This window comes from Castor canadensis, chromosome 2 (genome assembly GCF_047511655.1).
Source record: "Castor canadensis chromosome 2, mCasCan1.hap1v2, whole genome shotgun sequence".
NCBI lineage: Eukaryota > Metazoa > Chordata > Mammalia > Rodentia > Castoridae > Castor > Castor canadensis.
In genome coordinates, this window is record NC_133387.1 from 189,126,390 (window position 1) to 189,150,027 (window position 23,638).

Here is a 23,638-nt window from a genome sequence, read left to right on the forward strand (position 1 = left end):
AAGTCGGGCTGCGGCACACGCACGCCACGCATGCGCACACGCGAGTGGCGGAGGTCCTTAGCCATACACGGGTAATGGCGGAGTTGGGTGAGGCGGACGAAGCGGAATTGCAGCGCCTGGTGGCGAGCGAACAGCAGAAGGCTCAGTTCACTGCTCAGGTGCGGGGTTGGGAACCAACCCTGATAGGTGGCGGGACAGAAAAGGGAAGTACGGATTCCGGGCACCGCGGAACTCCGTACACCGTCGGCGCGGCGAGGCTGCCCGGTGCTGGATGCCAGCTGCGCTTCGGCTCTCACAAGAGAGAAACCGCGGCCCTCCCGTCTTTGGCTGGGCGTCGTGGGGACGCGGGGAGCCCGATGAGCCTGAGGCCTGCCCGGGCTCAGGTGTAAGGAACTCTGGGTTCTGATCCTGTCTTGCCCCTTGGAGACCAAGTGCCGCTGGGAAAGCACCCACCCAATTGAGTTCTAGTTTAGCCGTCACCCACTGCCTTTTTGAATTGTGAGAACCATGCCTTACTCCTATTCGAAAATGAGGACCACTAGAGCATTATTGGAAAAGGTGGGCTCCGATGCAGTCAATGTAGACTGTTGGTTTAGGACCACCAAGGATTTTGGAGCCCTTGAGGCACGTTCAAACCCTGGAATGGCCCTTGCTAACCCCACGACCTTAGACGTACTACTTAATAATTGCCATCTTTTGGGACTTCACAGAGTTAACTATTTAGCACCCAGCCTTCAAGTAAATATCTTGGGTAAATGGTTATTTACTCCCTTTGGGGTGAGAGTGAGGAAAACCTCGCAGGATGAGTAGCAAGAGCCCGTTTGAAATCTTTGCGTGCTGACATTCCGAAGGTGCACACATTTTCTGTGCCTTTTTTACTATGTGCATTTTTCTGGGGGAGGAATCCATGCCCTTCATCAGATTCACTTTGTCTATGACTCTCAAACTATTAAGAACTCTGGAGCGTATTAGATTCTGAGTGAGTGCAGTGCTTACCTTCCTATTTATATTGGTTCTAGCTGCTCTGAGGAAGACTGAGTAGTCATACTAAGAATTTATCATCTGTAGGGATGAGGATCTGGGCCATGACTGGTAACAAATGAAGTAAAGAGGAGAACCCAAAGCTAATTAGTTTGTTTAAAGAACCATTTTATCAAGTCATGGAAAATGAGGGGATAAGAAAATGGAAAGTTAGGCCTAAACACAGATTCCAGTGGTTACTATTTTTGTTTCTTCTTAGGTTCATCACTTCATGGAGCTATGTTGGGATAAATGTGTGGAAAAGCCAGGGAATCGCCTAGACTCTCGCACTGAAAATTGTCTCTCTAGCTGTGTGGACCGCTTCATTGACACTACTCTTACCATCACCAGTCGGTTTGCCCAGATCGTACAGAAAGGAGGGCAATAGACATTCCTCTGGAGAATGACAGAAGCAAAGGACTTGTTACTAAGAGAGTTGAAGGACCAGTGAGGTTAGCATCAGGTAGTTACCAAGTCTGTTGGTGCTAAAAAGAACAGATCAAATGTTCAAAAAGTGAAATTTATTTGGAATTCAGAAATTCCAGGTTGTATCACATCAGTCAATAAATGTGAATTCTCCAACCTTTTTTTTTTTTTCCTTTAAATCTCATTTTAGGATTTAATAAAGATCTCTGATTAGCAGGAACACTAGAAATAAATAGGTCCCAAGGCTGGTAGTGCAAATAGGAGATCATAGGTTTTAAAGAGCCATCCTAAGCCATAGTTGAAGGGGTTAGACCATCAAAGCCTTAGCCCAAGGCATAGAAGAGAACTTGGGGTTGTGAAAAGCCAAAAACAGAAAACAGCTTTATTGCTTATATATGACCAAGAAAAGATAAACATGGCAAAAAAAGAAAAAGGCATAATGTATATTCCCTGGAGAAAAAGACTGCTAGTATGGGAGGAAAGAAAGGTAAGACCCACATAGAGCCAATTTTCTGGAGGTACCATGTTCTGCTGGCCCATTTTCCTGAATGTGTGCTTGGAATCAGTACTTTTAGAGCAAAAAATAATGCTTTAAAAAAATACATGCTAAGAACTACTTCTAGCAAAGATCTCACTTGCTCCAAGAAGGTTAAGAGGTAGTAATTAGACTCTTCTTCCCCCACTCGGCCTCTACTAATAGCAAGAATAAAAATATACACCATGAAACATTGACAGTTGTGTACCAAAGTATTAATATTTCAATATCCCGAAAGGTAGCACCTGCTCATAATAAGGGATAGGGCACCTCTGGCCAACTATGTATTTGAAAACCAACCACTTTATTAGAAATTTATTCAATAAGGAGAACTAATTTAGTAGTTAGAACTATAAAATGCCACTTCATGGAATGTCATCATAGTTGTATTCTGTTGCTGGTGTCTTAAATTGTCATGCTACCATGAAGTATTTTTGTATTACACATGTAGAAAGTAAGGCCAGGGAGGGTAACTTAACCTCCTCTAGAACTCATAACCAAGTGGCAGAACCAAGACCAAAAGTCTGAATTTTCATGCTTTTTACTCAGCTTATGAAGTGACAAGCGGAAAAAAACTGACACTGTCACTTGATCTTTTCTCCCATAATGAAACACTCATGCATTCGGCCAGCCTCCTTTCAGTGATATTTTGGTTTCTTAATAATGTAGGGATCACAGTATAGCAAAGGGAAATAATGTCTCTGCTTGGTGCTTTTAACCAAAAGGCAGACTGGAAAGAAGTAGGTATGTCCCTGAGAAGCCTGTTTCATTTTGGAACAGATTCAACTTAGTTTCAGGGAAAATCTAAAATTCATTAATAGAGTTAGAAATGAACCAGGAAGACAATGGGCGGGGGTACAGCTCAGTGGTAGAGTGCTTGCCTAGCGTGCGCAAGGCCCTGGGTCTGATCCCCAACATGGAAAAAAAAAAAACTTTAAATGGCAATTGCTGCCTTGCATCCCTTTGAGAGCATTTGACAGCATGACTAATTCCTAATTCTTCAACATTTGAACAGATTATGACAACTGAAGAATTTCAAACGAAAGTCCATTTAGGCAATATACAGCAATGGAACTAGAAAACCGTTTACTATCCAGTTGCCATGTGTTAGGGGTATACTAAGTGTCATTATAGACCCTGTCCAGCAGGGAAAATTGAGAAAACCATAGTCCCTTCTAACAACAGTTGTCTGTCTAGATGTCACCATAAAGGCAAAAGGTTTGTTCTTATGCCCATTTCCTCATTAAGTAAACTAGACCACACCTGTGGGGTCAAAATACAAAAATACATGAGGCTCAAAGCACCATGACTGAAGACAAGTCAGTTATAACACCTGCTGTATGAGCAAAGACAGAGAACATAGTGTTCCCTTTGTCAAACCATTCTACATAGCACTGCTTCCAACTCACCTCTTGATCCCAGCCCTTGATTTCCCAAATTCAATGTTTGGTGTACCTAGGTCATTACTGAATTCAGCTTTCTGGGTCCTTTAATTTGCTGTGTAGGTACTCTATCCTAAATGTGATTAATTGCAAAAAAAAAATAATCTCTTCAAGAAACCTTCATAACAAAATACCAGATTCCCCACTGACAAGAAAAGGGGATCAAGTTTAACAGGCCAAAATAGAAGACAAGGAGTCTGACAAAACATAAGATGGCACATGACAGCTCTGACCTCAGACCCCTATGTTAAAGGAGTCACTGGCAAAAAACCCCAAGGTATAAGAGCTTAACTATCCAGAATCAAGTGGGAAATTAATGTGTCTTCCCATCTAGTCATCCTCTGAGCTCTCAGCAGACCTTTCATCTGTAGCCACTTTCCAATTTGTGCGTTTATTTGTCCTCTCCTGTATTTCATTGTTAGCTTCAGGAATATGGACATTTTTATCTCTCTTTTTCCTTTTGGTTTTCTTAGTGTCTCTTTCTTCACTTTCCTCAGAACTGCTGGCTGCTGAATCATCTGACTCAGAAGTGTCATTTTCTGCCCCTAAGAATAAATCAGATTTTTTGAGAGACTTTTTCCTGGACTTTTTCTTGCGTTTATGTGATTGTTTCCTTTTCCTGGTACTGGAAGGCCCAGTTTCTTCTGAGAACTCACTTGAGGAATCTGCTGTTATGTCTGTAGCTTCCTTTTTACTTTTCTTCTGTTTTTTGTGTGACTTTTTTTTCTGCTTCTTTTTGTGGGATTTCTTTGACTTCTTATGTTTTCGGGATTCATGGGCAGATGATTTTGCCTGAGGAGATGTTTTTTTCCCATTGGTGATATCCTGATGATCACTACCAACAAGAAAGATAAAACTTTTATAGAAAAGAAAAAGGATACTTATATTTTAATATTCTGCCTTCTAGGTAGGAAATCATTAACATCTAAATTTTAAATCAGAACTATGATAGGACTACTATGACTTTATTATCCTGAATTTTTGTTTTCTCAGCTTTAAAATAAATATAAAGCCAGGTGCTGGTTGGTGGCTTATGCTTGTAATCCCAGCTACTCAGGAGGCCAAGATCAGGAGGATCACAGTTTGAAGGCAGCCCGGGCAAACAGTTCGAGAGACTATCTCAGAGCTATCCAATACAGAAAAAACAGGGATGGAGTAGCTAAAGGAGTAGAGTACCAGCCTAACAAGTGTGAAGCCCTAAGTTCAAACTCCAGTATTGAAAAAAAAAAAAAAAAAAAAGATAAAAATCTGTAATCTGCCATAGTGACTTACTGTATAGAATACTAAACCAGTTCTCATTTATCCAGTTTCACTGACTGTGGCTCCAGTTACCTGTGGTCAGCCATGGTCCAAAAAATGTTAAATAGAAAATTCCAGAAATAAACATGAGAATTCCTAATTTTTCAACTGCGTGTTATTTTGAATAGCATGATAAAATTTCTCACTTCCAGCATGTCCCGCTTGGGACCTGAATTGTCCTTTTGCCCAGCTACCCACCCTTTCATAATTTATTAGCCACCAGGGCTATCAGATCCATTGTCCTGGTACAGAAATGCTTATGCTGAGGTAATCTTTATTTTACTTAATCATGGCCCCAAAGCACAAGAGTGATGCTGACAATTCAAATATGGGAAAGAGAATTCATAAAGTACTTTCTTAAAGTGAAAAGATTAAAGTTTGTCATAAATACATGTATATAGGAAAAAATATAAAAGATCAGTATGGGCTGGAGTGGTAGAGTGCCTGACTTGAAAGCTGAAGCCCTAAGTTTAAACTCCATTGCCACCACCACCAAAAAAAAAAAAATTAGTAATAGCTAAAATTTCAGGCATCCACTGGGGGGTAGTGGAACATATCCTCTCAGAAAATGGGGGACTACTGTATGTAAAAACCAAAGGCCTATAGACATTCCCGGTCAAATATCCATTAGAAGGAAGATATAAGAAGGATCGCTTTAAGTAAATTATTTTTTTTTCAATAGAGGGTCTCACTATGTCACCCAGACTGGCTCAAATTTCTGGGCTCAAGCAATCCTCCTGCCTCACCCTTCCGAATAGCTGGGACTACTAGCATATACCAGCACATCAGGTTCTAGCTACATTTTCAGTGGCAAATACAACTTTTGTAAAAGGAACACAATTTATAGTACAGACTTTATACCAAGCTTATTTATCTTACCTGTCTGTTTCAAACTCTTCAGGGTATAACTCTTTATAACCACTGTGACCCCATCTGTAAGATGACATACATATTACATTTGTTAAAGCAATATACATTTTTTTTTTCTTTTTTTTTTTTGGTGGACCTGGGGTTTGAACTCAAGGCCTTGCACTTGTTAGGCAGGCACTCAACCACGTGAGCTATGTTCCCAGCCCAACAAAGTCAATGCATATTTTTGAAAGACAATTAGAGTTTAGAGTACGTGCATATGCAGACATATACAGAACAAAGACAAGAAAGAGATGGTAGAGTAACACCAATTACAGCTCAGAAACAGCTACATTTTCTGCACTCTATCATTTCAGACACAAAGGATTCCTTTGTCTACTTTTTATATTGTGTTTGAGAGGGGGCAGTACTGGGCTTGAATTTAGGGCCTTATACTTGTAAGACAAGCATTCTGTAACTTGAGTAATGCTTGCTAGAGAAGTGGCTCAAGCAGTAAGTACCTAACAATGGTGATGTATTGAGTTCAAACTCCAATGCTGCCAAAAAAATATCCAGTATAGGAAACAACCTGAGTAATTCCCCCAGCTCCTTTGTCCACTTATAAGAGAATTTCCTGTTCTCTTAAACAAACACTAGGGCTGGTGGTGTGACTCAAGTGGTAGGGCACCTGCCTAGCAAGGGCAAGACCCTGAATTCATACCCCAGTACTGCCAAAAAAAAAAAAAAAAAAGCAAGAAAAAACACTAAAGGACTCAGCTCAGACACTGTTCTTTTGCTGTGAAGCACTTTTCCAAAAACACTTCATAACATAATGCTGTCAACATTGGAACAATTTTTAATATAATTTTATAATATTTACTGAAACATAATTTACATACTAAGAAATTTGCCCTTTTAAAGTACAGTGCCTCTAGCCCACAGGAAACATTAATCTGTCTCCATGGATTTATCTATTTGCACATAAATAGAATCATAAAAATGTGTCTACTTTCACCTTGTACAAGCTTTACAAAGTTTTTCCATGTTATAGCATGTATCTGTACTTAATACCCTTTATCCACTTTCAGTTGATGTTTGGGTTTCAACTTTTTGGCCATTATGAATAAAGCTATTATGAATAAAGCTATTATGAATGCTTTTGTTCAAGTTTTTGTGGGGACAACTAATTTTAGCAAGTACATATTTCTAAAGCCAAATAGCATTACAGGTCACAAGAAGTTAGTCACAAACCTGTCTGGCATGTTAGCTTCATAATTATATAACTTCTTATTCCAGGATTTGGCCTTAAGAAAATCATCCTCCACTGCCCCAGAAATTTCATTCTTTGGCCTCCAGTAGTCTCTCTGACTTTCTTCATCAAAACCATCACTACGCATACGACTATAAATGAAAACAGAAGAACTTTTAGATTTAAAAATAATCTATGAGATTTACTTTATGAAACATGATGCACAAAACTCATGGAACAGGCTGAGGGGAGAACAAAACAACTTAATACTGCTTTTTAAAGTAAGTAAATAAAACACATTAGACATTATATATTCCTTTTTGTTTGGATCTGGAATGTTCCCCAAAGGCCTGTGTGTTAAAGGTTTGGTCCCCAGGGTGGCAATGAAACCTTTAAGATGTGTTTAGAACTTCAGATCATTGTGAGGTGTGGCCTCAAGGAGGACTGTGGGACCCTAGCCCCTTTCTACTTCTTTGCTCTTGATTATGAAGTGAGCAGTTTTGCTTAACCATGCACTGTTACCATGATGCACTATATCACCACAGACCCAAAGCAATGGAGCCAATTGAATATGGACTGGAACCTCTAAAACTGTGAACCAAAATAAACCTCTTCTCTTTATAAATTAATCATGCTAGGTATATAGTTACCTGTTACAGTGACAAAAGGCCACCTAATACACTCTTGTGTGTTTGTAAAGACAAATGGAAGTATATGGCCATTACTACCCATCCTATTGCAAAGATGAAATACCTCCTGTGAATTCACTACTGATTCACTGTGAATCAGAGTCATGCTATAGCTTCTGCACTGATTTTCAAGTAGGAAAGCATGCAATGATGGAAGAAGAGCAAATCACACCAGGGACACTGTAACCTAGAGGGCTTGCAGGGTGCCTCAAGTGGTGCAGCACCTGCCTATCAAGCATGAGGCCCTGAATTTAAACCCCAGGACCACCACAAAAAATAAACTACCCTTGAGATTCTGAAAAATCTCTCTCTCCCCTGCAAGCCAGCAACTTCCTGTAGGGAAGCAATATTAACATTTGGAATAAGGCCTAAACCATGGTAGGAAAAAAACAGAGAACCATTGATTCAGCCTCTAGTTACAATGTCCACTAACCAGCCAATAACTCAGTTAATTAGTCAACCAAAAATGTTTTAGGGACTTCAAGCTGGGCATGGTAATGCACACCTGCAGTCCTAGAACTCAGGAGGCTAAGGCAGGAGGGTTGCTAATTTGAGGATAGCATACAATATAGTGAGACCCTTCTCAAACAATCAAGCTGAAAGTCTTCTGTATGCCAGGTACTATTCTAGTTGGCAGGAATACAATAAGAAATAAGACAGAATCCCTGCCCCTAAAAGTTTTTAAAAATTATTCACTTTTTGTCAACTTAAAAAAACAACTAATTAAAAAGAAAGATTTCTTTACCAAGAGATGCATAAATAAAGAGTCTGCTCCTTTAGAGTAATCATTGTTTCTGAAAGTGTCACTTGGAATACACAATCAATACAAAACAAATCAACTAACTGTACTTCTAAATTTCCAAAGGACTACCTTCAGAAAGAAAAAAACCCTGTTTTATATTGAGAGTTCATCTTTTTAACCACATATACCCTATATACTTATATACTCTGAACATTTATAAGTGTCCAAGCAGAATTTCTAAATTTCCCATTGTAAGTAAGTACAAAGAGTCTAGCTATATGCACCATAGCCATCATCTTTATGCTTGGGTCCAGATTTATCAAACAGGGAAGGCTTAATGACTCACAGAACTGAATTCATCCATCCTTAACATATTAAAATGCTTTTAAACAGAAGTTAATGGTTCTATAAGGACTGAGAATTATTTTGGTGCTCAGAGATGCAACTTTACCTTGAACTGCTAGGTAACATTCTCCTTTTGGTCCCCTGGTAAGCATCCTCCATCTGTTTTTCTAGTTCTCTAATTTTCCACATATCTGATTCCTCTTGAATCTAATTTTTAAAAAGTAAAGAAATAAAAATCAGTAACTAAAAACAACACTTTACATTATTTAAAAAAAAAAAAGGGCAACTAACTGAAAATACAGTCTACACTAATTACTAGGTTATAATATGGGCTATGATCAGGGACTTGTAAATTCTGGTTTCTCTAGAAACCCAACGCAATAAATCGCAAATTCAGCACATTTATCACTTTATCTATTTTGTAATCAAGCTGCAATTAGCAAATTTTACCAAAGTAAAAAATACTAGTTAATTCTCTAGGCTGAGTTTCTTTTCACATTAAGATTCCTTTTTTTTTTTTTTTTGCCATATTGGGTAAAACTCAGGGCTTCATGCTTGCCAGGCAGGTGCTCTTACGGCTTGAGTCACGCCTCCAGCCCCACATTAAGATTCTTGTGAAAAACAAAATAAAACAATGTGATTGCTACAGAATTTCCTAAAAAAGCAGACTACAACTGTCCAAAGAACAAGACCATGTTTTATTTCTAAGTCCTTCTGAATAACTGCTAAATCTGTGCTAGATTTATCTTTAACTGCCAATCAAAAATCTATGCTCACCAAATAACTAGGAGTGGAATCAACACAATTGCATAGGCTACACTTATATTCTCACCCACAATAAAGAAAATCCAGGAGATTTAGTAGTAGTATTTATGATCAAACTAGTAGTACAGTTCACTAGAAAAAACTAAACGCAGGACCTTTTTCATTACATGTGCTCTCCTAGGTGACCTCATCTAGTCTCATGACCTCTACCATCTATCTATGTATCAATAATTCCCAATTTTTCTCTTTTCTTCCGAGTCTTTTCAACTGTAAGTTCCTTCCCATAAATATCTTTGAAACCAAGCTAATTCTATTCCTCATACTTGTCCTTTTGAGTTACTGTTCTGCAGCTTAGTTAATGGGTTCATCATTATCATCACCCAAGTTGCAGATGGTGACTATATTTGATCCTATTCTTATCACTATCATCTACTCAGTCACCAGGTTTTTTGGATTCTATCTCTTAAGTGCCTCTACATCATTTTTATGTCACTGCTTTCATTAAAACCAACATCATCTTTCTAAAGCCAACTCTAACTTGCTACTTGGGCCTTCTGCCAATATCCCCTACAATTCCCACTTTCTGGGAGCATATAACTTCTTTCCATGCCTAAAGTGATTCGTTTCTCTTTTCTTTTTGCAGTGATTGGGACTGAATGCAGAACCTTGCACAAGCTAGGCAAGCACTTGACTACTGACCTGTATCACCAGCCCCTGATCTTTCTGGTGCCATGTACTAGCACATGATGCTCTCTTGTAGAGAATGAGCTTTCATATCTAGTAAGCCTATAACCATTCATCAACAACTAGTTCAATTCAGCCTAAAGAATGAAATGTCATTTGTAGGAAAACAGATGAACTGGAGATCATGGTGTTGATGGAGATAAGCCAAGCTCAAAAAGGCATGACTCAAGCAGTAAAGCACCTGCCTCCTCTGAGTTCAAAACCCCAGTACCACCAAAAACAAGTTTTTAAAAAGCCAAATGCCTCATGTTTTTACTCAAATGCAGAATCTAGACCTAAAATGATACTGATAATGATGATAATGGGACCTAAGTGTAAAAGAGGAACTGAAAGGATATCAGAGGAGGGAGCAGCAAAGGAGAGGGTAATGGGGTTGAAGAGGATGAAAGTATGTTACTTATATTTATATGAAGATAGCAAAATGAAACCCACCAAATACTGTTTGCAAAAGAGGGAGTGGGGTGGAGGAAGGAACTTAAGGGAATACAGTAGAGGGGATGAAGTTGCCCATATTACATTATATGCGCATCTATGGAATCATCACAATGAAACCCCCTTGTACTATTAATGTATGTCAATAAAAAAGCAGTAATTAAAAAAAAAAGTTCACATATCAGAGGCTCAGATGCCACTCATTTTGTGAAATCTTTAATTTCCAAAGGCAGATTTCATTATTCCTTCCTCAGTGCTCTAAAGCACTCTATTACTGACTCCACTATATAGTGCTTATCAAACTATACTATAATTATTTATTCATCTTTTGTTATCTCCCTACTGTGTCAAAAAAAAAAAATGCTTAGTACCCTGTATGCCCTCAGTTAGGTGTTGAAGAATGACTGGGTCATTACCCGTTCCACGCCCCCCCCACACACCTTATTGTGAGCATCAGTGTGCCGGATGACATTCCTCAGGAGGACTTTCCCTAATGGAACCCGGGACATTCTTCAATCTGCAATGAACCAATAGATGGCATTTAATAACTTCCTCAATTATCTTACCTTTTATTAAACATCATAAAGAAGTATCAGGAAAGATCTCTGAACTACAAGACAAAGGTCCTAAGGAATACTTTTTCGTTCACCATAAAAAATGCCTGGCCACAATTAATGTCAGGATGAACAGAGATATGTATATTAAAGTTCTTTAAAACCACACAAGACTGCACACAAGTGTTTTCATGAGCACTATTTTATTTAATCCTCTCAGTAATTTTTAATGAGGGAAGGACTTGTCCCGCAGTATCCTCAGGGGATTGGTTCCAGGACTCACACAGATATCAAAATCCAAGAGTGCTGAAGACTCTCGATAAAATTGTGTTTGCATATAACCTATGCGCAACCTCCTGTATACTTTAAATCATGTCTGGGTCACTTACAATTCCTAACACGGTGCAAAGGCTATATAAAGAAGTGCCTATACTGAATTGTTCGGCGAATAATGACAAGAGAAGTCTGTACACGTTCAGTACAGACACAGTTTTTTCCCAAATATTTTCAATTGGCTGTTGGTTCACCGTTCACCCTGAAGATGCTGAACGGTGGACAGAGTAGGGCCTGCTGTATCTCCATTCCTATTTTGTGGATGAAATTCCCTTAAAGCACAGAACTCGCCCCAGGGCACACAGTCCCAGGCAAACCACAGTATGTCAGCGTCCAGATTAGAAATCAAATGTGGAATCCCAAAATTTGTTTGCTAGGAGAAGAATCGCTAGATTTAAGAGTATCAGAGGTCACAAAAACTGAAGCCTAAAAAAAGAAAAGAAATGCGAAGTGACCTAAATTTCTCAATTCGGGGCATTTGATTTCCCATTTCCAAGAACTACATTTCAAAGATATTCATTCACATGTGAAGCCGGCAGGGGCTCTGCGCGAGCACCCCAACGCTCACTCACCCCTCGATCCTGAGGAAATCAGGCATCTTGTTAGTGGGAGACGAGGAACCGCTCCATTACAAGATCTCCTCCGACCCGGGCAGCCAAGGAGTCGGGGCTCAAAGGCAGCTGTGCAGCTCCGCCCGAGTCCTCCGTGAAAGCGCGGCCTTCCCACCGGTTACTCTGCCCTCGCCCGGGCCGGGGCCCCCGCCGCCTCCCCCAGCCCAGCCCGGCAGGCCAGAAGCAGAGGGGGCGCCGGCGCGGAGTGCGGCGGGCGGCGCGGGGACCCGGGCATGCCCTGCGCGCGGCCGCGATGGCCCCCGGCGGTTGGGTGTCACTCGCTCCCCAGACAGGATGGGGACACTCGGGATGGGCACGGCGACCTTCCGTTGGGCCCAGGAAGTGTCTAGAGTACCCGACGGGGGGGCTGAGGTTTCCAAATGGAAGACAGAAAAAACGCCCCCATCTTTGTCACCGGGATCCCTGCCCCGCGGCGGCCTCAGAGCTCCCGGTAACCTTCCCTCCAAACGCCCGCCCCACACAAACACACAAACACACCCATACCGTGCGCCGCAGCCTCGCGTGGCGGGGGTGGGGAGAGGAAGCGCTCTGGGAGAACCCGGGGGGAAGTGGGGAGCTTCCCATCCAGGCCGGAAGTCGTGCTCCCAAGAAACCCTTCCTCCCAACGCGAGGCCCGGAGACTCCCGCTGGAAGGGTTGGCTGGACACGGTAGAGGCCGACAGGTACAGAAAGGAAGCAGGCGCTTTCTTGGAAAAGGAGTCCGGCCCAGCTGAAAAGCAAGCTCGGCCTCTGGAGGAGGAGATTCCGGAACTGGAGGTAAGGAGACTTTTCTGTGTGGAGCTTCCCGGACCCAATTAGACGTTGTACCAGTTTGGTTACCCTGGTAACAGGCGTCGCGGTTTGTTTGGGAGCCGAGGGAAGAGGTGGGTTCCCAGACTTTGGGACGATTGTTGGTTATTATATTGAGTCTAATCCTGATACAGTATTCGGAGAATCTCTGTCTTCTCTTTTCCTCATTTTTTGCATGGTGAGGGACACCCCTCCAGTGGTGGGAGTGGGGGGCAAGGAGTTATCTCAAGACTAGAAAGATGATTACTCTCATACGCTCATGTTTACCAAGTTTTCCAGCTTCTCTAGATTAGTTTACTTAATACTCACGATAATTCCATGAGGTGGATGTTATCAATCTTCATTTTGAGTAAAACAAACTGAGGCACACACAGACATTACTCGTTCAAAGTCACGTGGCTAGCTGGAGCCAGAGCTAAGACTGGAACCTAGGCAAGTTGCTTGGGATCCTTACTCTTAGCTACTACACCACACTGAGGACTGAGGAGATCTCACGTGGCCCCTGTCCACTGGCACACACACAGTTCTGGAGTGTGCCAGGTGGGGGAGGGGGCGGCGGCACCAACAACCGGCCAATGTCCAAGTGTTTGAACAAGAGGAGCACCAGAATCCAAGACCTAAAATGACTGCTTAGCTCCCTCGGGGTTTGTGATAATCCAGGTCAAGATCAATTTGAGGGAGCAAGTTGGGAATTTAGGAAGGGGCACTACATACAGAATATAATCACAGAATAAGGAAAATCTTTTAGATGCAGGTATTCAGGATAGCTGATAACTTCACCAAAAGTTACTGATCCATTCACACTCTTCTAAAAGTGGAAATAAATCAATAGTTACACATTCTTTCCCTTAAGTCTTGTCTTTCCAGAGGCTTCAGAGACCCATCTAAGCACCAATCATGAAGACATCCTCAAAGGATCTGCTGACTCAAATTTCTCAATTCTGGAACCTCCTAGATGATCTAGCTGAGAGTGACCCTGAGCGTTATAAGAACTTCATTCAACAGGAGCTGAAAGAGGGAAGAGATCTCTGTGATGGCCCAGAACCACAGCTCTGTCTACAGACCAGGATTCTAGTATGTAGACTTGTGCAAGGAATAGGGAAGCCTTCATTGAGATGATCCAAGAATAACCAGAGGACATCTCACTCTTAGCTACTGTTGTTTTAGCACACAAGAAAACTTGATGGAAACTCTCTAAATAGAAAGTGAAATATAGCATGGGAGATTATGTTCAAGAATTAAGAAGGAAATTATATATATCTATCTGTATCTATCTATCTATCTATACTATACTGGGATTTGTACTCAGGGCCTGGAACCTGCTAGACAAACTACCACTTGAGGCAGCCCCCCACAACCTTTTTGCTTTAGTTATTTTTGGGATAGTGTCTTACTTTTGCCAGAGCTGACCTTGTACCACAATCCACGTACCTATATCCTCCAGCATAGCTCGGGTTACAGATGTGAACAACCACACCTAGCTCATTTGTTAAGATGGGGTCTCACTAACTTTTTTGCCTGGGCTGGCCTCAAAAAGCAGTCCTCATATTCTTGAGCTCCCAAGTATCTTAGAATACAGGCACGCACAACCACCACCTGGCCCAATACCTGACATATTTTGGAAATCACAAAATAGACCATTTTTTAACTGCTAGAAGGAAAAAAGAAAAAGTGATGCAATTTTTTAATAGCAAATCATGAAGTTGGAGCTTTTTCATTTAGAGAACTTACTTTGTTGGCGATGTAATGAAGTGGTGAAATACACCAAGAACAACTGCACACATCATTCCCCCCCGCCCCCGGGAGGGAGCAGCAGCTGGATTCATGATAAAAAGCCAACAGCTTTGGGGATATCAAGTTAACAAAAGTAATTTATTCACAAGTGCTGGTGGCTCAAGCCTGCAATCCTAGCAACTCAGGAGGCAGAGATCAGGAGGATCACTGCTGGAGGCCAGCCCAGTCAAATAGTTTGCAAGGCCCTGTTTAGAAAATACCCAAAACAAAAAGAGGGTTGGCAGAGTGGCTCAAGTGGTAGAGAGCCTGCCTGGCAAGGGTGAGCCCTGAGTTTAAACCCCAGTACCATTTAAAAAAAAAGGAATTTATCAAGCACAGTTTTAATACAGGGAACGACTTAGCACCTAAAATTTTCCCTCTTCTTACTGGTGAATTACTTGCCTAGCGTATGTGAGGTCCTAGTTTCAATCCCCAGCACCATAGACACACACACACACACACACAAATCTCTCTCTTCACACCCTGTGATGAGTTGCTTTTAGGACCTTATCTTAAAATTAAAAAAAAAAAGCCTAGGTTTGTGGGGGGAGTGGAGAAGGGGAACGAGAGTTTGAAAACCTAGTTTTTGAGATAGCAAAATTATTCACTTTCCAGAAACCAAAAGAAAAAATACTTTTTATCAACCTATGTCAGTGGAAAAGGATCCCAGCTCCCCAATCAGCTACTCATCCAGTACCTATAAGTGTTGGCAAACCAGAAGATATCTCTGAGACATCAGGTACAAGAAACTAAAGGAAGAAAGCATATTTTGACTTTTTATGGGGAATAAGCAAGAACCAGCTTTTACTTGGTAAAAGCTTTTCAAGTAAAATAGCTTGTTGGTAACATAGTTAATGACAATTTAGAGTACCTTTATGCAAATTTAATATTGTTCAGTTTTTCCAATAACAATCTGCTTTTAACCCATATAAAAATGCCAAGCAATGTCTTAATTGGGAGTTTTGTGTATATAGTACCATACATTGTGATTGCCTCTGAAAAATATAGGAATAGAATTTGTATTTTCTAACTTTACCAGCAATCTGGTTTAATATGTTGCCTGACATATTAAGTATCATTAACAAGTGATCTTATTTTATACCCTCTGAATTACATACAGATGTTTATATAATCATCAATGTTGCCTACAGTCCTGGTGTTCTCCAGGCAGCAGAAAAGGATCAAGTAAAAACAGATCAATTAATAAAGATGGCCATGAAATGCATTGAGGAGAGATTTCAGTTCACTCTCTCACACTCTTACCATGTTACTGAATTTAGGATAAAAGGAAGCATTCAAAGAATGAAACAAAATTTGATGGGAATCCCAACTGGCATCACAGATTTAAGACAGGAAATAAGAAATGGTAAGTTGATGAGTGTAAATTGAAAATTAAACTGATAGATTTTTTTGCAACCTGTATACATTTTGAAAACTAGAAATCTCTAAAAGATGAGAAGCTTAACATAGAAAATATAAACATTAGATATTAGAAATGTTAGACAATACATAAAAATTTTTTTTTTTTTTTTTTTTTGCCGTACTGGTGTTTGAACTCAGGCCCTCACACTTGCTAAGCAGGCTCTCAGGCCACTCCACCAGCCCTGTTTTGTGTTGGGTTTTTTGGGATAGAGTTTCACGAACTATTTGCCTGGGCTGGCTTTGAACCACAGTCCTTCTGATCTCTGCCTTCTGAGTAGCTAGGATTACAGGGGTAAGCCACCAGTGCCTGGCTCTATAAACATTTTTAAATCTTTAGCCAGGTGGCTCACTCCGGTAATCCTACTTATTCAGGAGGCAGGGATCAGGAGGATTGTGGTTCAAAGTCAGCCCAGGCAAATAGTTTATGAGACCCTATCTCAAAAAAATCCTTTCACAAAAAAATAAAAAAAAAAAGTGGCCAAGGTTTAGGCCCTAAATTCAAACCCTAGTACCGTAAAAAGAAAAAAATTAAATCCTGCAGATTTTCCAAATTTTTTAGCTCTAATTGTTTAAGATTCTTTTGGATTAATACTTTCAAAGTAATTTAATCCCAGCCTTACATAACTTAGAGCTCATAGCCTGATAGTAATTTGTGATTTTCTCCCCTCCTTTTTTCATTAAGAGAATATTCTTGAACAGATGAGCAGTACTGTGAGTGAGCCAGATCACTTTCCTCAACTGCTACTGCCAAAAGAGCAAGTTTCAGACAAAGCAAGATGTCTTATAGAAGAGATTTCTAGTACTGACCTCCAGGTGGAGATGAAGACACCAGCCTATGAATTAAAAATTGTGAAAGATCAGAGTGAGAAACCTCTGAAAATTGAACTGCAAGTTGAATTACCTGGTGTTAATTCAGTCTCTTTCTGTGACCTTCGTGTTTCTGAAGTAAGTTGAATAATAATGCAGCAGTCCTTTGGCATCTGTGGGAGACTTTTCAGGAACCCCCTGCAGATACCAAAATCCATGGATGCTCAGGACTTTCTATAAAGTGGCATGGAACCCATGCAGACCCCCCCACACTTTCTCTAGATGACCTATAATACTTAATGCTGCATAATTGCCATGTACATAGTTGTGCTAGCTTTCTATTACTAGAACAAACACCCAAGATAGTCAACTTACAGAAAAGGTTTCAGAGATTTCAGCCATAAGTTGGCTGCATTGCTTTAGGTCAGTGGTGAGGCAGCAAGTCATGGCTACAGTGTAGCAAAGCAAAATCACTCATCCCCATGGCCAGGGTGAGAGAAAGGAAGTGACCAGGGTCCCACAGTCCACTTCAGGGGCATTTCCCCCTGTCCCCAGTGACCTAAAGACCTCCACTAAGCTGCACCTCCTAAAGGTTCCACCACCTCTCAATAGTGCCTCTATGGGGATCAAGTCTTTATCACATGACATTTTGGAGACAAGTTCTTAAGATCCAAACTATACCAACCGGTTAGACTATTGTTTAGAGAATAATGAGAAGAAGAAAGAAAAAGTCTTTTCAGTATAGATGCAAACATTGTCAGCCTAACTACATTTCCAACCCAAGGTAGGCTGAATCCACAGATAAGGAGCCTTCAGATAACAGAGGGCCCACTGTACAGTAAATGTGTATCTGTCAGTGTTCACTCTATTATGCTGTAGTAGTAACAAATTCTAAAATTTCAGGGGCTTATAATTTGCTGAGGTTATACATCAACTATATCTGTTCTACTTCATGAATCTTATACATTCCAAGACCCAGGCAAAGAGCAGTTTCCATCTGAGATACATCATTTTCATGGCAGAGTGAAAATAAACATGGCCAACCCATGCTATGGATCTAAAACTGCCACTCAGATACAGCAAGTGTCACTTCTAATTATATTCCACTGGCCAAAGTACATACAAGGCCAAATCTTACATCGACAAGATTGGGAAGTATATTCTCACAGATAATCACAGGAAGTCAAATGGCAATGACATATATATCCTCTTGTCTTACAGAAGAGCAAGTAACGGAATAATCTCACAGTTTACCACAGTCTGTTCTTTTGGTCACAGATATTTTGATTCTTTCCTCAAGGAAACAATTCTAATCTCACATCAGACTCCAAAGTACAAGATTTTGTCATTTTAATGACTGATGACATGCCAGGACAAGTTACCTACTTCCCCAACCCTATCCATCATACAGTATGGGATGGGGAGAAGCTATATATATAATTTAGTCTCACTTCAGAAATGGGAAAAATGAGGCACATTGGTTCACAATTTTGAAATCCTGGTAGGCAAACCTTGTGAAGGCCCCTCATGGAGCTGAAGGATATCTTTTTTTCTTTTTCTTTTTTTTTTTGGCGCGATTGGGGAACTCAGGGCTCCATGCCTGCAAAGTAGGTGCTCCACCACTTGAGCCGCGCCTTCAGTTTGCTGTTTATTTCTTAGATCGGTCTTGAGGACTATTTGCCTGGGCTGGTCTTTAACTGCAGTCCTGATCTCAACCTTCTGAGTAGCTAGAATTACAAGCTTGAGCCGCTAGCACCCAGCAAGCGAAGAATATTCTTGCTTGAGATGGTTCCTTGATTACCAAACTCCCCAGTCCAGTTTTTCATGACTGTCAGCTCCATTGTTTGGGGATTTTCTCCTGTTCTAATATCCACCCTGGCATGTTTGGAAGGATTATTGTAGAAATGCCATTCTCAGTTGCTCAGCAGGTTTCCCAGCTTGTTTCCTGCTCATGGAATGTTGGGGTCCCAAGGGATATTTTAAAATTTGAAACCAGTTCCTTTTAGTCCAGGCTATGTGTTTCTTTTTATTCCATCACAGATACACCCCCAATTCTTTTTTAGACATGCCCATATTTCAACACTTGCCTATCACTTTAGATTTAACAGATGGATTTTTTTTTTTAGCCAAATGTAATGACTGAACCCCACCTTACTCTATCCAGAGTAAGTGTCAAACAACCTGTGATTTAACTTTTGACTATCTCAGTCAGCACTTGTTGGTAAAAATAATTTCCCAACTTTATTCTTTACTTGTTGAAAATAAGATTAGTTCCATTTTCCAGCCTTCAAGTCTTAGAATTTTTCCTTAATTCTACTGACAAACTGAAGAGTTATTTTCTATACTCACCCTTCTTATACATTATGAGATGTACCCAATAGAAGCACACACACTAACATTCTGTATTGCTCACTTATTCACCTAAGGCCACAAATCCTCATGGTAGTTTCACTGAGAGCTTTATTACTATCATGGATCACCATCTTTCAGGCCCCAGTAAGTTTCCTTGCTGTTTGCTGGTTAACCTGAAAACAGTACCACGTTAATGTGGAATGGCAACATTCTACTTCTGGTACTATGTCAAACACTATGTATTGGGCAGAAATAATCTTAAGGTAGGAATTTACAATAGTAATTTTATTGCCTGTTGCAAGTCACATGACAGTAAGTAGGATCCTCTTATGGGAGTGAATATAGAACAGAAATCCATTAGCTCAAACTCTTAAGACATATTCTTCTGTTTTCAAGTTTTAAGTTTCTCAACTTGTTATTCTTAGGATGATTTACTGATGGAAGTCTCTGAGAAGTACAGATTACACCTGAATCTTCCAAAATCTGTTGACACTGAAATGACAACAGCAAAATTTATCAGAGACAAATCTACATTAATCATCACAATGCCACTGGTGTAAAACAACAGCATCATGTTTTGGGTTTAAAGTGTGATATGTTATGTGAATTACTGGAACAGCATTATCAGTAAAGAGGTAGTGGTTTATCTTAAACATTAACTCCACATTGTTGAAGAGCTCCCTTTGCTGGGATGGAATTTTACCCTTCATTTGATATATGTTTAATTTTTTCTTCTTCTCAACCCTGACATCATCCAGAAACTTAAAACAAGATAGCCATGAGGTGCTTGTTTTAAAGACTATTGTAGCAATCTTAAATGACAGAAAATAACATTTGGGAAATTTTTAATTGTTTTTAAGTAATATATGGGAACTCTTAGTTTATGCTTAAAAAAATGGATCTCTAATAAATTTTTGCATCAGGAGAAAATTCCAGACTCTGCAAAAAATTTCTTATCACTAGGATGGCCTATAGCAGTGAAAACTTCCTGAAGCAACAAAGAAACTGGGCCAAATAAATCTATGCTTCTATGAACTTCTGTATTCCAATAATACAGCTCTGCCCACCATCTACACTACACAGCCAGACCTTTTTACCAGATGGGGACTTGAATGTGGATTGGGCACAATGACACTAACAGCAATTGGATGTGACTGCACATCATAAACAAAATATAGCCACATCTCTAACTTGAGAAAGATCTGACTTTGGGACAAGTGAGCTTCTCCTACACTTTTCAGCTTCCATACCTCTCTTTGAAGCTATAAAATACAAAGGTTCCAATATCTAATTTGTATTCCAATTTAGCAATATGCACATCAAACTTCAAACATCCTGATTTTCCTAGATTAAAAAAACCCACAGGTTCCTTTTAATTACTAGTGTCTACTTCAAATAAGATTTATAAATAAAGTCTTTACTAATTTCAAAACTTTTAATCTTTAGGAACTTGGGCTGGTGGAATAGCTCAAAGTGCTAGAATACCTACCTAGCATGTACAAGGCAAACTCCCAATACTCCTGAAAAAAATTTAAACTTTACAAACTAATGTTTATAAACTGTTATTGTATAATAATAATAATTTGTATGTGGCATTTAAAAGCAAATATAATTTTCTTAAGCCTGGCGAAAATATAACTTATCTTCTAAAAATGTGCTGGAACCATATAATGTCCTATAATTAACAAACCTATTCTCATCCCTCAAAAACACTTGGAATGCCTTCACCCATAACATAGCCAAAATGTATTTCCTGGAAAACTCCCCTACCTAACCACATAAAACGGAGTCTCTACTTCTGCCTTCAAAATCTAGATGTTATTATGTCACAATGTATGTTTGTGTCCTCATTCATAAAGTGCATATCAATATTAAATTCTCCAGTTATTATCTAAAATATCACTCATATATAATTTAATGGCTTTTACATTAAAAAAAATATCTACCTCTTCCTCCCTACAAAAAGCAAAACATTGCCCAGAGAGGACACTAAAAGTGAAATGTGGACTAGTTTATCCAGGACTCATGCATTACTTAGGTGATGACTATTACTTGCAATATAATCTCTCACATTTTGGTCTTCTACTCTTTATAGGCCATGTCATGGGATACCATAACTTTATACTCACAAACCTCAGAATTGGGAGTTAATTATCTAAAAGCACTAGATCACACTTTCCTTTTGGTAATAAGTGTCATGCTCTAACATGGGATGCTTGAACTTAAAGTGGCATATTATACTCGCCTAGCCTCACTTATTTTGCCAGTTATATAAATTAAACTTTTATCTGTACTGAGAGCTTATAAGCACATAGGTGACACTGGGTAGTAATCATCTAATGTGGAAAAATTATGAACAGATCAAAAACTAATTCAGACACATTGAAAAGAACATTTAATTTTTAAACAATCTTATTTAACCCAAAAACATTTTCTTTCTTCTTTCAGTTCTGGTAAGAGAAATATACTGAATCCAGATTTAGATTATAGCTGATATTAATTCTTAACTCAGAACAATTTTTATTAGATGGTAACTTTTTATTTTTCTTTCAAGGGAATGAGAGCCACAAGCACTGGCAAAGAATTAATTGTATATGAAGTTTCACGTTTGGATCAGATCTGGGTCATACTCTAATGATGGTCCCATGTGATAAGCTTGTTATTTGTGCACATCTTCAGTTTAACCTCAGCTCACTATTTACTGAAAAGTCAGATTAGTATATTGAATTGTTTTCATAATAATACAGCAAACTTTATGGAATACATGGAGTGTCACTTATGTACCATAAGATAAAGAACATTCAGAAATAGATTCAACACTGAAACATTAACATATCAGAGGACAGTTCCACACATTGTATATACAAGGAAGCACTGGTCAGGTTTATTTGAAATAGTTATAAATAATCCCAAACTTTCACTAAAATACATCAATTCAACAGAAAGTCTAGAATTGTGAAAATGTTCCCAATTCGTTTTTATTATCTTGAGTATCACCTCCTTCGTCCCTCCAAAAGAAAGGCAAAGCATAATAAAATGGTACAAAGTATCTAGGTCCATAAGATAAACACCTAATTAAGTTTTGTCTTCAATAGAAGAATAAGGGCTGCCTTATTTTACATGAGACAATGCTTGGATGAAGACAATACTTTTGAATATATTTTTAACTTCTCTTTACTTTATCCAAGCAGAAATTCTGTTTTGTTTTGGATGTCTACTTTTTGTTTTGAGATGGGGTCTTGCTACACTGCCCAAGCTGGCCTTCAATTTTTGTAGTCCAGTGATCCTCCTGCCTCAGCTTCCTTACTAGCCAAGACTATAAGCACAGACACTTCATTTGGGCATCATTTTTTAGAATTCCAAACCATTCACCATATACCCTTTCCTCTTTTCAGGCAAGAGTTGGTGATAAATGGACTTTGGCACATATCCAACTCTTAGAACCATATTTTACATATGTACACTTATTCCATATAGATCCCATTAGTTATTTCATAGAGCTCTCCTGTTATTTGACTAATAAATTCTTGTAAGTTCACTTGCAATTAAAGTTCAGTTAATCTTAGAGAGAAATCCTACTTCCACAACTTCTCTTAAGCATATTCTTTTATTTGGAGGTAACTGAAGAATTCTCTCAGAATTACACACTTAAGATGTTTAAATAAATAGCCATATAAACCCTCATTTATACCAAGAAGCTGACTTATATCTTTATCTTAAGAGGGGAAACAGTAATTTATTTAAAGATTCATAGAGAAATAAAGAACAATTGGAGAGGTCTAAGACAATGTTGATTTTAAAAATTTACTTATTTTCTTTGATGTCTTCTACCATTCCCAGATATGATAAACCAAGATCATATACTTAAACCAGGGTTAAATTCCAAAAAACCTTCAATTCAAGCCCCTCCCCCAAAAGAATAATTTTCCTGACTTCTCTTTCTCTGATCTGAAAGGTATCAGACAGGTAATTTCTATGTACTTGTCTCTATATGCCTATTCCGTATCTCCTTGTGGAAGTATGTATTACCAAAGAACTAGACCACATGTTCCTTGTACACAGCTTAAAATCTGGTATTTCATTATTAAATGTACACAGTATTTGGATATAAATGACTTAAAAAAAATTCAGCAATGCCCATTACAAATAATTTATCTGGACAGACCCAATAATAATTAAAAAAAAAAAAAACTGGTTAAACTTTTAAAGAACCACCTGTTTAATAACATAAATATTTTAATAAGAGTGAGCCAATGTGACCTGGAAGGGTCTGGAAATTCTTGAGTTAATTATAACAGCATGGTTATAGGTTTTTCAAGGTACTTTCTAAACTCAGCAAGCCACTGGGCTCCAACTGCTCCATCCACAACTCGATGATCACAACTGAGTGTAACAGACATCATGCTAGCCACATCAAATCTAGAAAAAGTAAAAACATT

General features: G+C 39.3%; 4 protein-coding genes across 7 annotated transcripts in view; 2 read left to right on the top strand and 2 right to left on the bottom strand.

The window, feature by feature from the left end:
• Timm8b (translocase of inner mitochondrial membrane 8 homolog B) lies at positions 1 to 1,602 on the top strand. The gene is made up of 2 exons (XM_020184115.2): positions 1 to 158; positions 1,241 to 1,602. Exons 1-2 carry the CDS (start codon positions 75 to 77, stop codon positions 1,406 to 1,408), a joined length of 252 nt encoding a protein of 83 aa, XP_020039704.1. The 5' UTR covers positions 1 to 74; the 3' UTR covers positions 1,409 to 1,602.
• On the bottom strand, positions 1,525 to 12,678 carry Nkapd1 (NKAP domain containing 1). 2 transcript variants are annotated; one of them, XM_020184112.2, is made up of 6 exons: positions 12,540 to 12,678; positions 10,978 to 11,054; positions 8,703 to 8,803; positions 6,823 to 6,972; positions 5,602 to 5,655; positions 1,525 to 4,258 (listed from the first exon to the last, which is right to left on the bottom strand). In XM_020184112.2, exons 2-6 carry the CDS (start codon positions 11,044 to 11,046, stop codon positions 3,754 to 3,756), a joined length of 879 nt encoding a protein of 292 aa, XP_020039701.2. In that variant the 5' UTR covers positions 11,047 to 11,054; positions 12,540 to 12,678; the 3' UTR covers positions 1,525 to 3,753. The 2 variants fall into 2 exon arrangements, with proteins under 2 accessions (XP_020039701.2, XP_073922838.1); XM_074066737.1 differs by lacking the exon at positions 12,540 to 12,678 and adding an exon at positions 11,997 to 12,140.
• Pih1d2 (PIH1 domain containing 2) lies at positions 12,673 to 20,129 on the top strand. Of its 2 annotated transcripts, none has more exons than XM_020184117.2 (6): positions 12,673 to 12,812; positions 13,699 to 13,919; positions 15,234 to 15,357; positions 15,739 to 15,984; positions 16,723 to 16,985; positions 19,625 to 20,129. In XM_020184117.2, exons 2-6 carry the CDS (start codon positions 13,743 to 13,745, stop codon positions 19,757 to 19,759), a joined length of 945 nt encoding a protein of 314 aa, XP_020039706.1. In that variant the 5' UTR covers positions 12,673 to 12,812; positions 13,699 to 13,742; the 3' UTR covers positions 19,760 to 20,129. The 2 variants fall into 2 exon arrangements, with proteins under 2 accessions (XP_020039706.1, XP_073922837.1); XM_074066736.1 differs by lacking the exon at positions 12,673 to 12,812 and adding an exon at positions 12,866 to 12,919.
• The window catches only part of Dlat (dihydrolipoamide S-acetyltransferase), a 33,496-nt gene continuing 29,324 nt past the window's right edge, over positions 19,467 to 23,638 (bottom strand). The window contains exons 14-15 of one of the 2 annotated variants that reach the window (XM_074066735.1): positions 23,460 to 23,618; positions 19,467 to 19,691 (exon numbers count right to left, since the gene is read on the bottom strand). In XM_074066735.1, the coding sequence (XP_073922836.1) occupies positions 23,489 to 23,618 (130 nt within the window). In that variant the 3' untranslated portion in view covers positions 19,467 to 19,691; positions 23,460 to 23,488. Of the gene's footprint in view, positions 19,692 to 21,571; positions 23,619 to 23,638 lie in introns of those variants that run through there. The other variant, XM_074066734.1, reaches the window with a different exon arrangement.

Bases quoted from the DNA above. Each gene is read 5' to 3' on its own strand.
- Timm8b (XM_020184115.2), top strand. From the start codon at position 75: ATGGCGGAGTTGGGTGAGGCGGACGAAGCGGAATTGCAGCGCCTGGTG. The intron at 159-1,240 runs GTGCGGGGTTGG...GTTTCTTCTTAG, and splicing joins AGGCTCAGTTCACTGCTCAG to GTTCATCACTTCATGGAGCT.
- Nkapd1 (XM_020184112.2), bottom strand. From the start codon at position 11,046: ATGTCCCGGGTTCCATTAGGGAAAGTCCTCCTGAGGAATGTCATCCGG. The intron at 8,804-10,977 runs GTGTGTGGGGGG...TTTAAAAATTAG, and splicing joins ACACTGATGCTCACAATAAG to ATTCAAGAGGAATCAGATAT. The intron at 5,656-6,822 runs GTTTGTGACTAA...GTCATCTTACAG, and splicing joins GAAGCTAACATGCCAGACAG to ATGGGGTCACAGTGGTTATA.
- Pih1d2 (XM_020184117.2), top strand. From the start codon at position 13,743: ATGAAGACATCCTCAAAGGATCTGCTGACTCAAATTTCTCAATTCTGG. The intron at 15,358-15,738 runs GTACAAGAAACT...AATTACATACAG, and splicing joins AGATATCTCTGAGACATCAG to ATGTTTATATAATCATCAAT. The intron at 16,986-19,624 runs GTAAGTTGAATA...TGTTATTCTTAG, and splicing joins GTGACCTTCGTGTTTCTGAA to GATGATTTACTGATGGAAGT.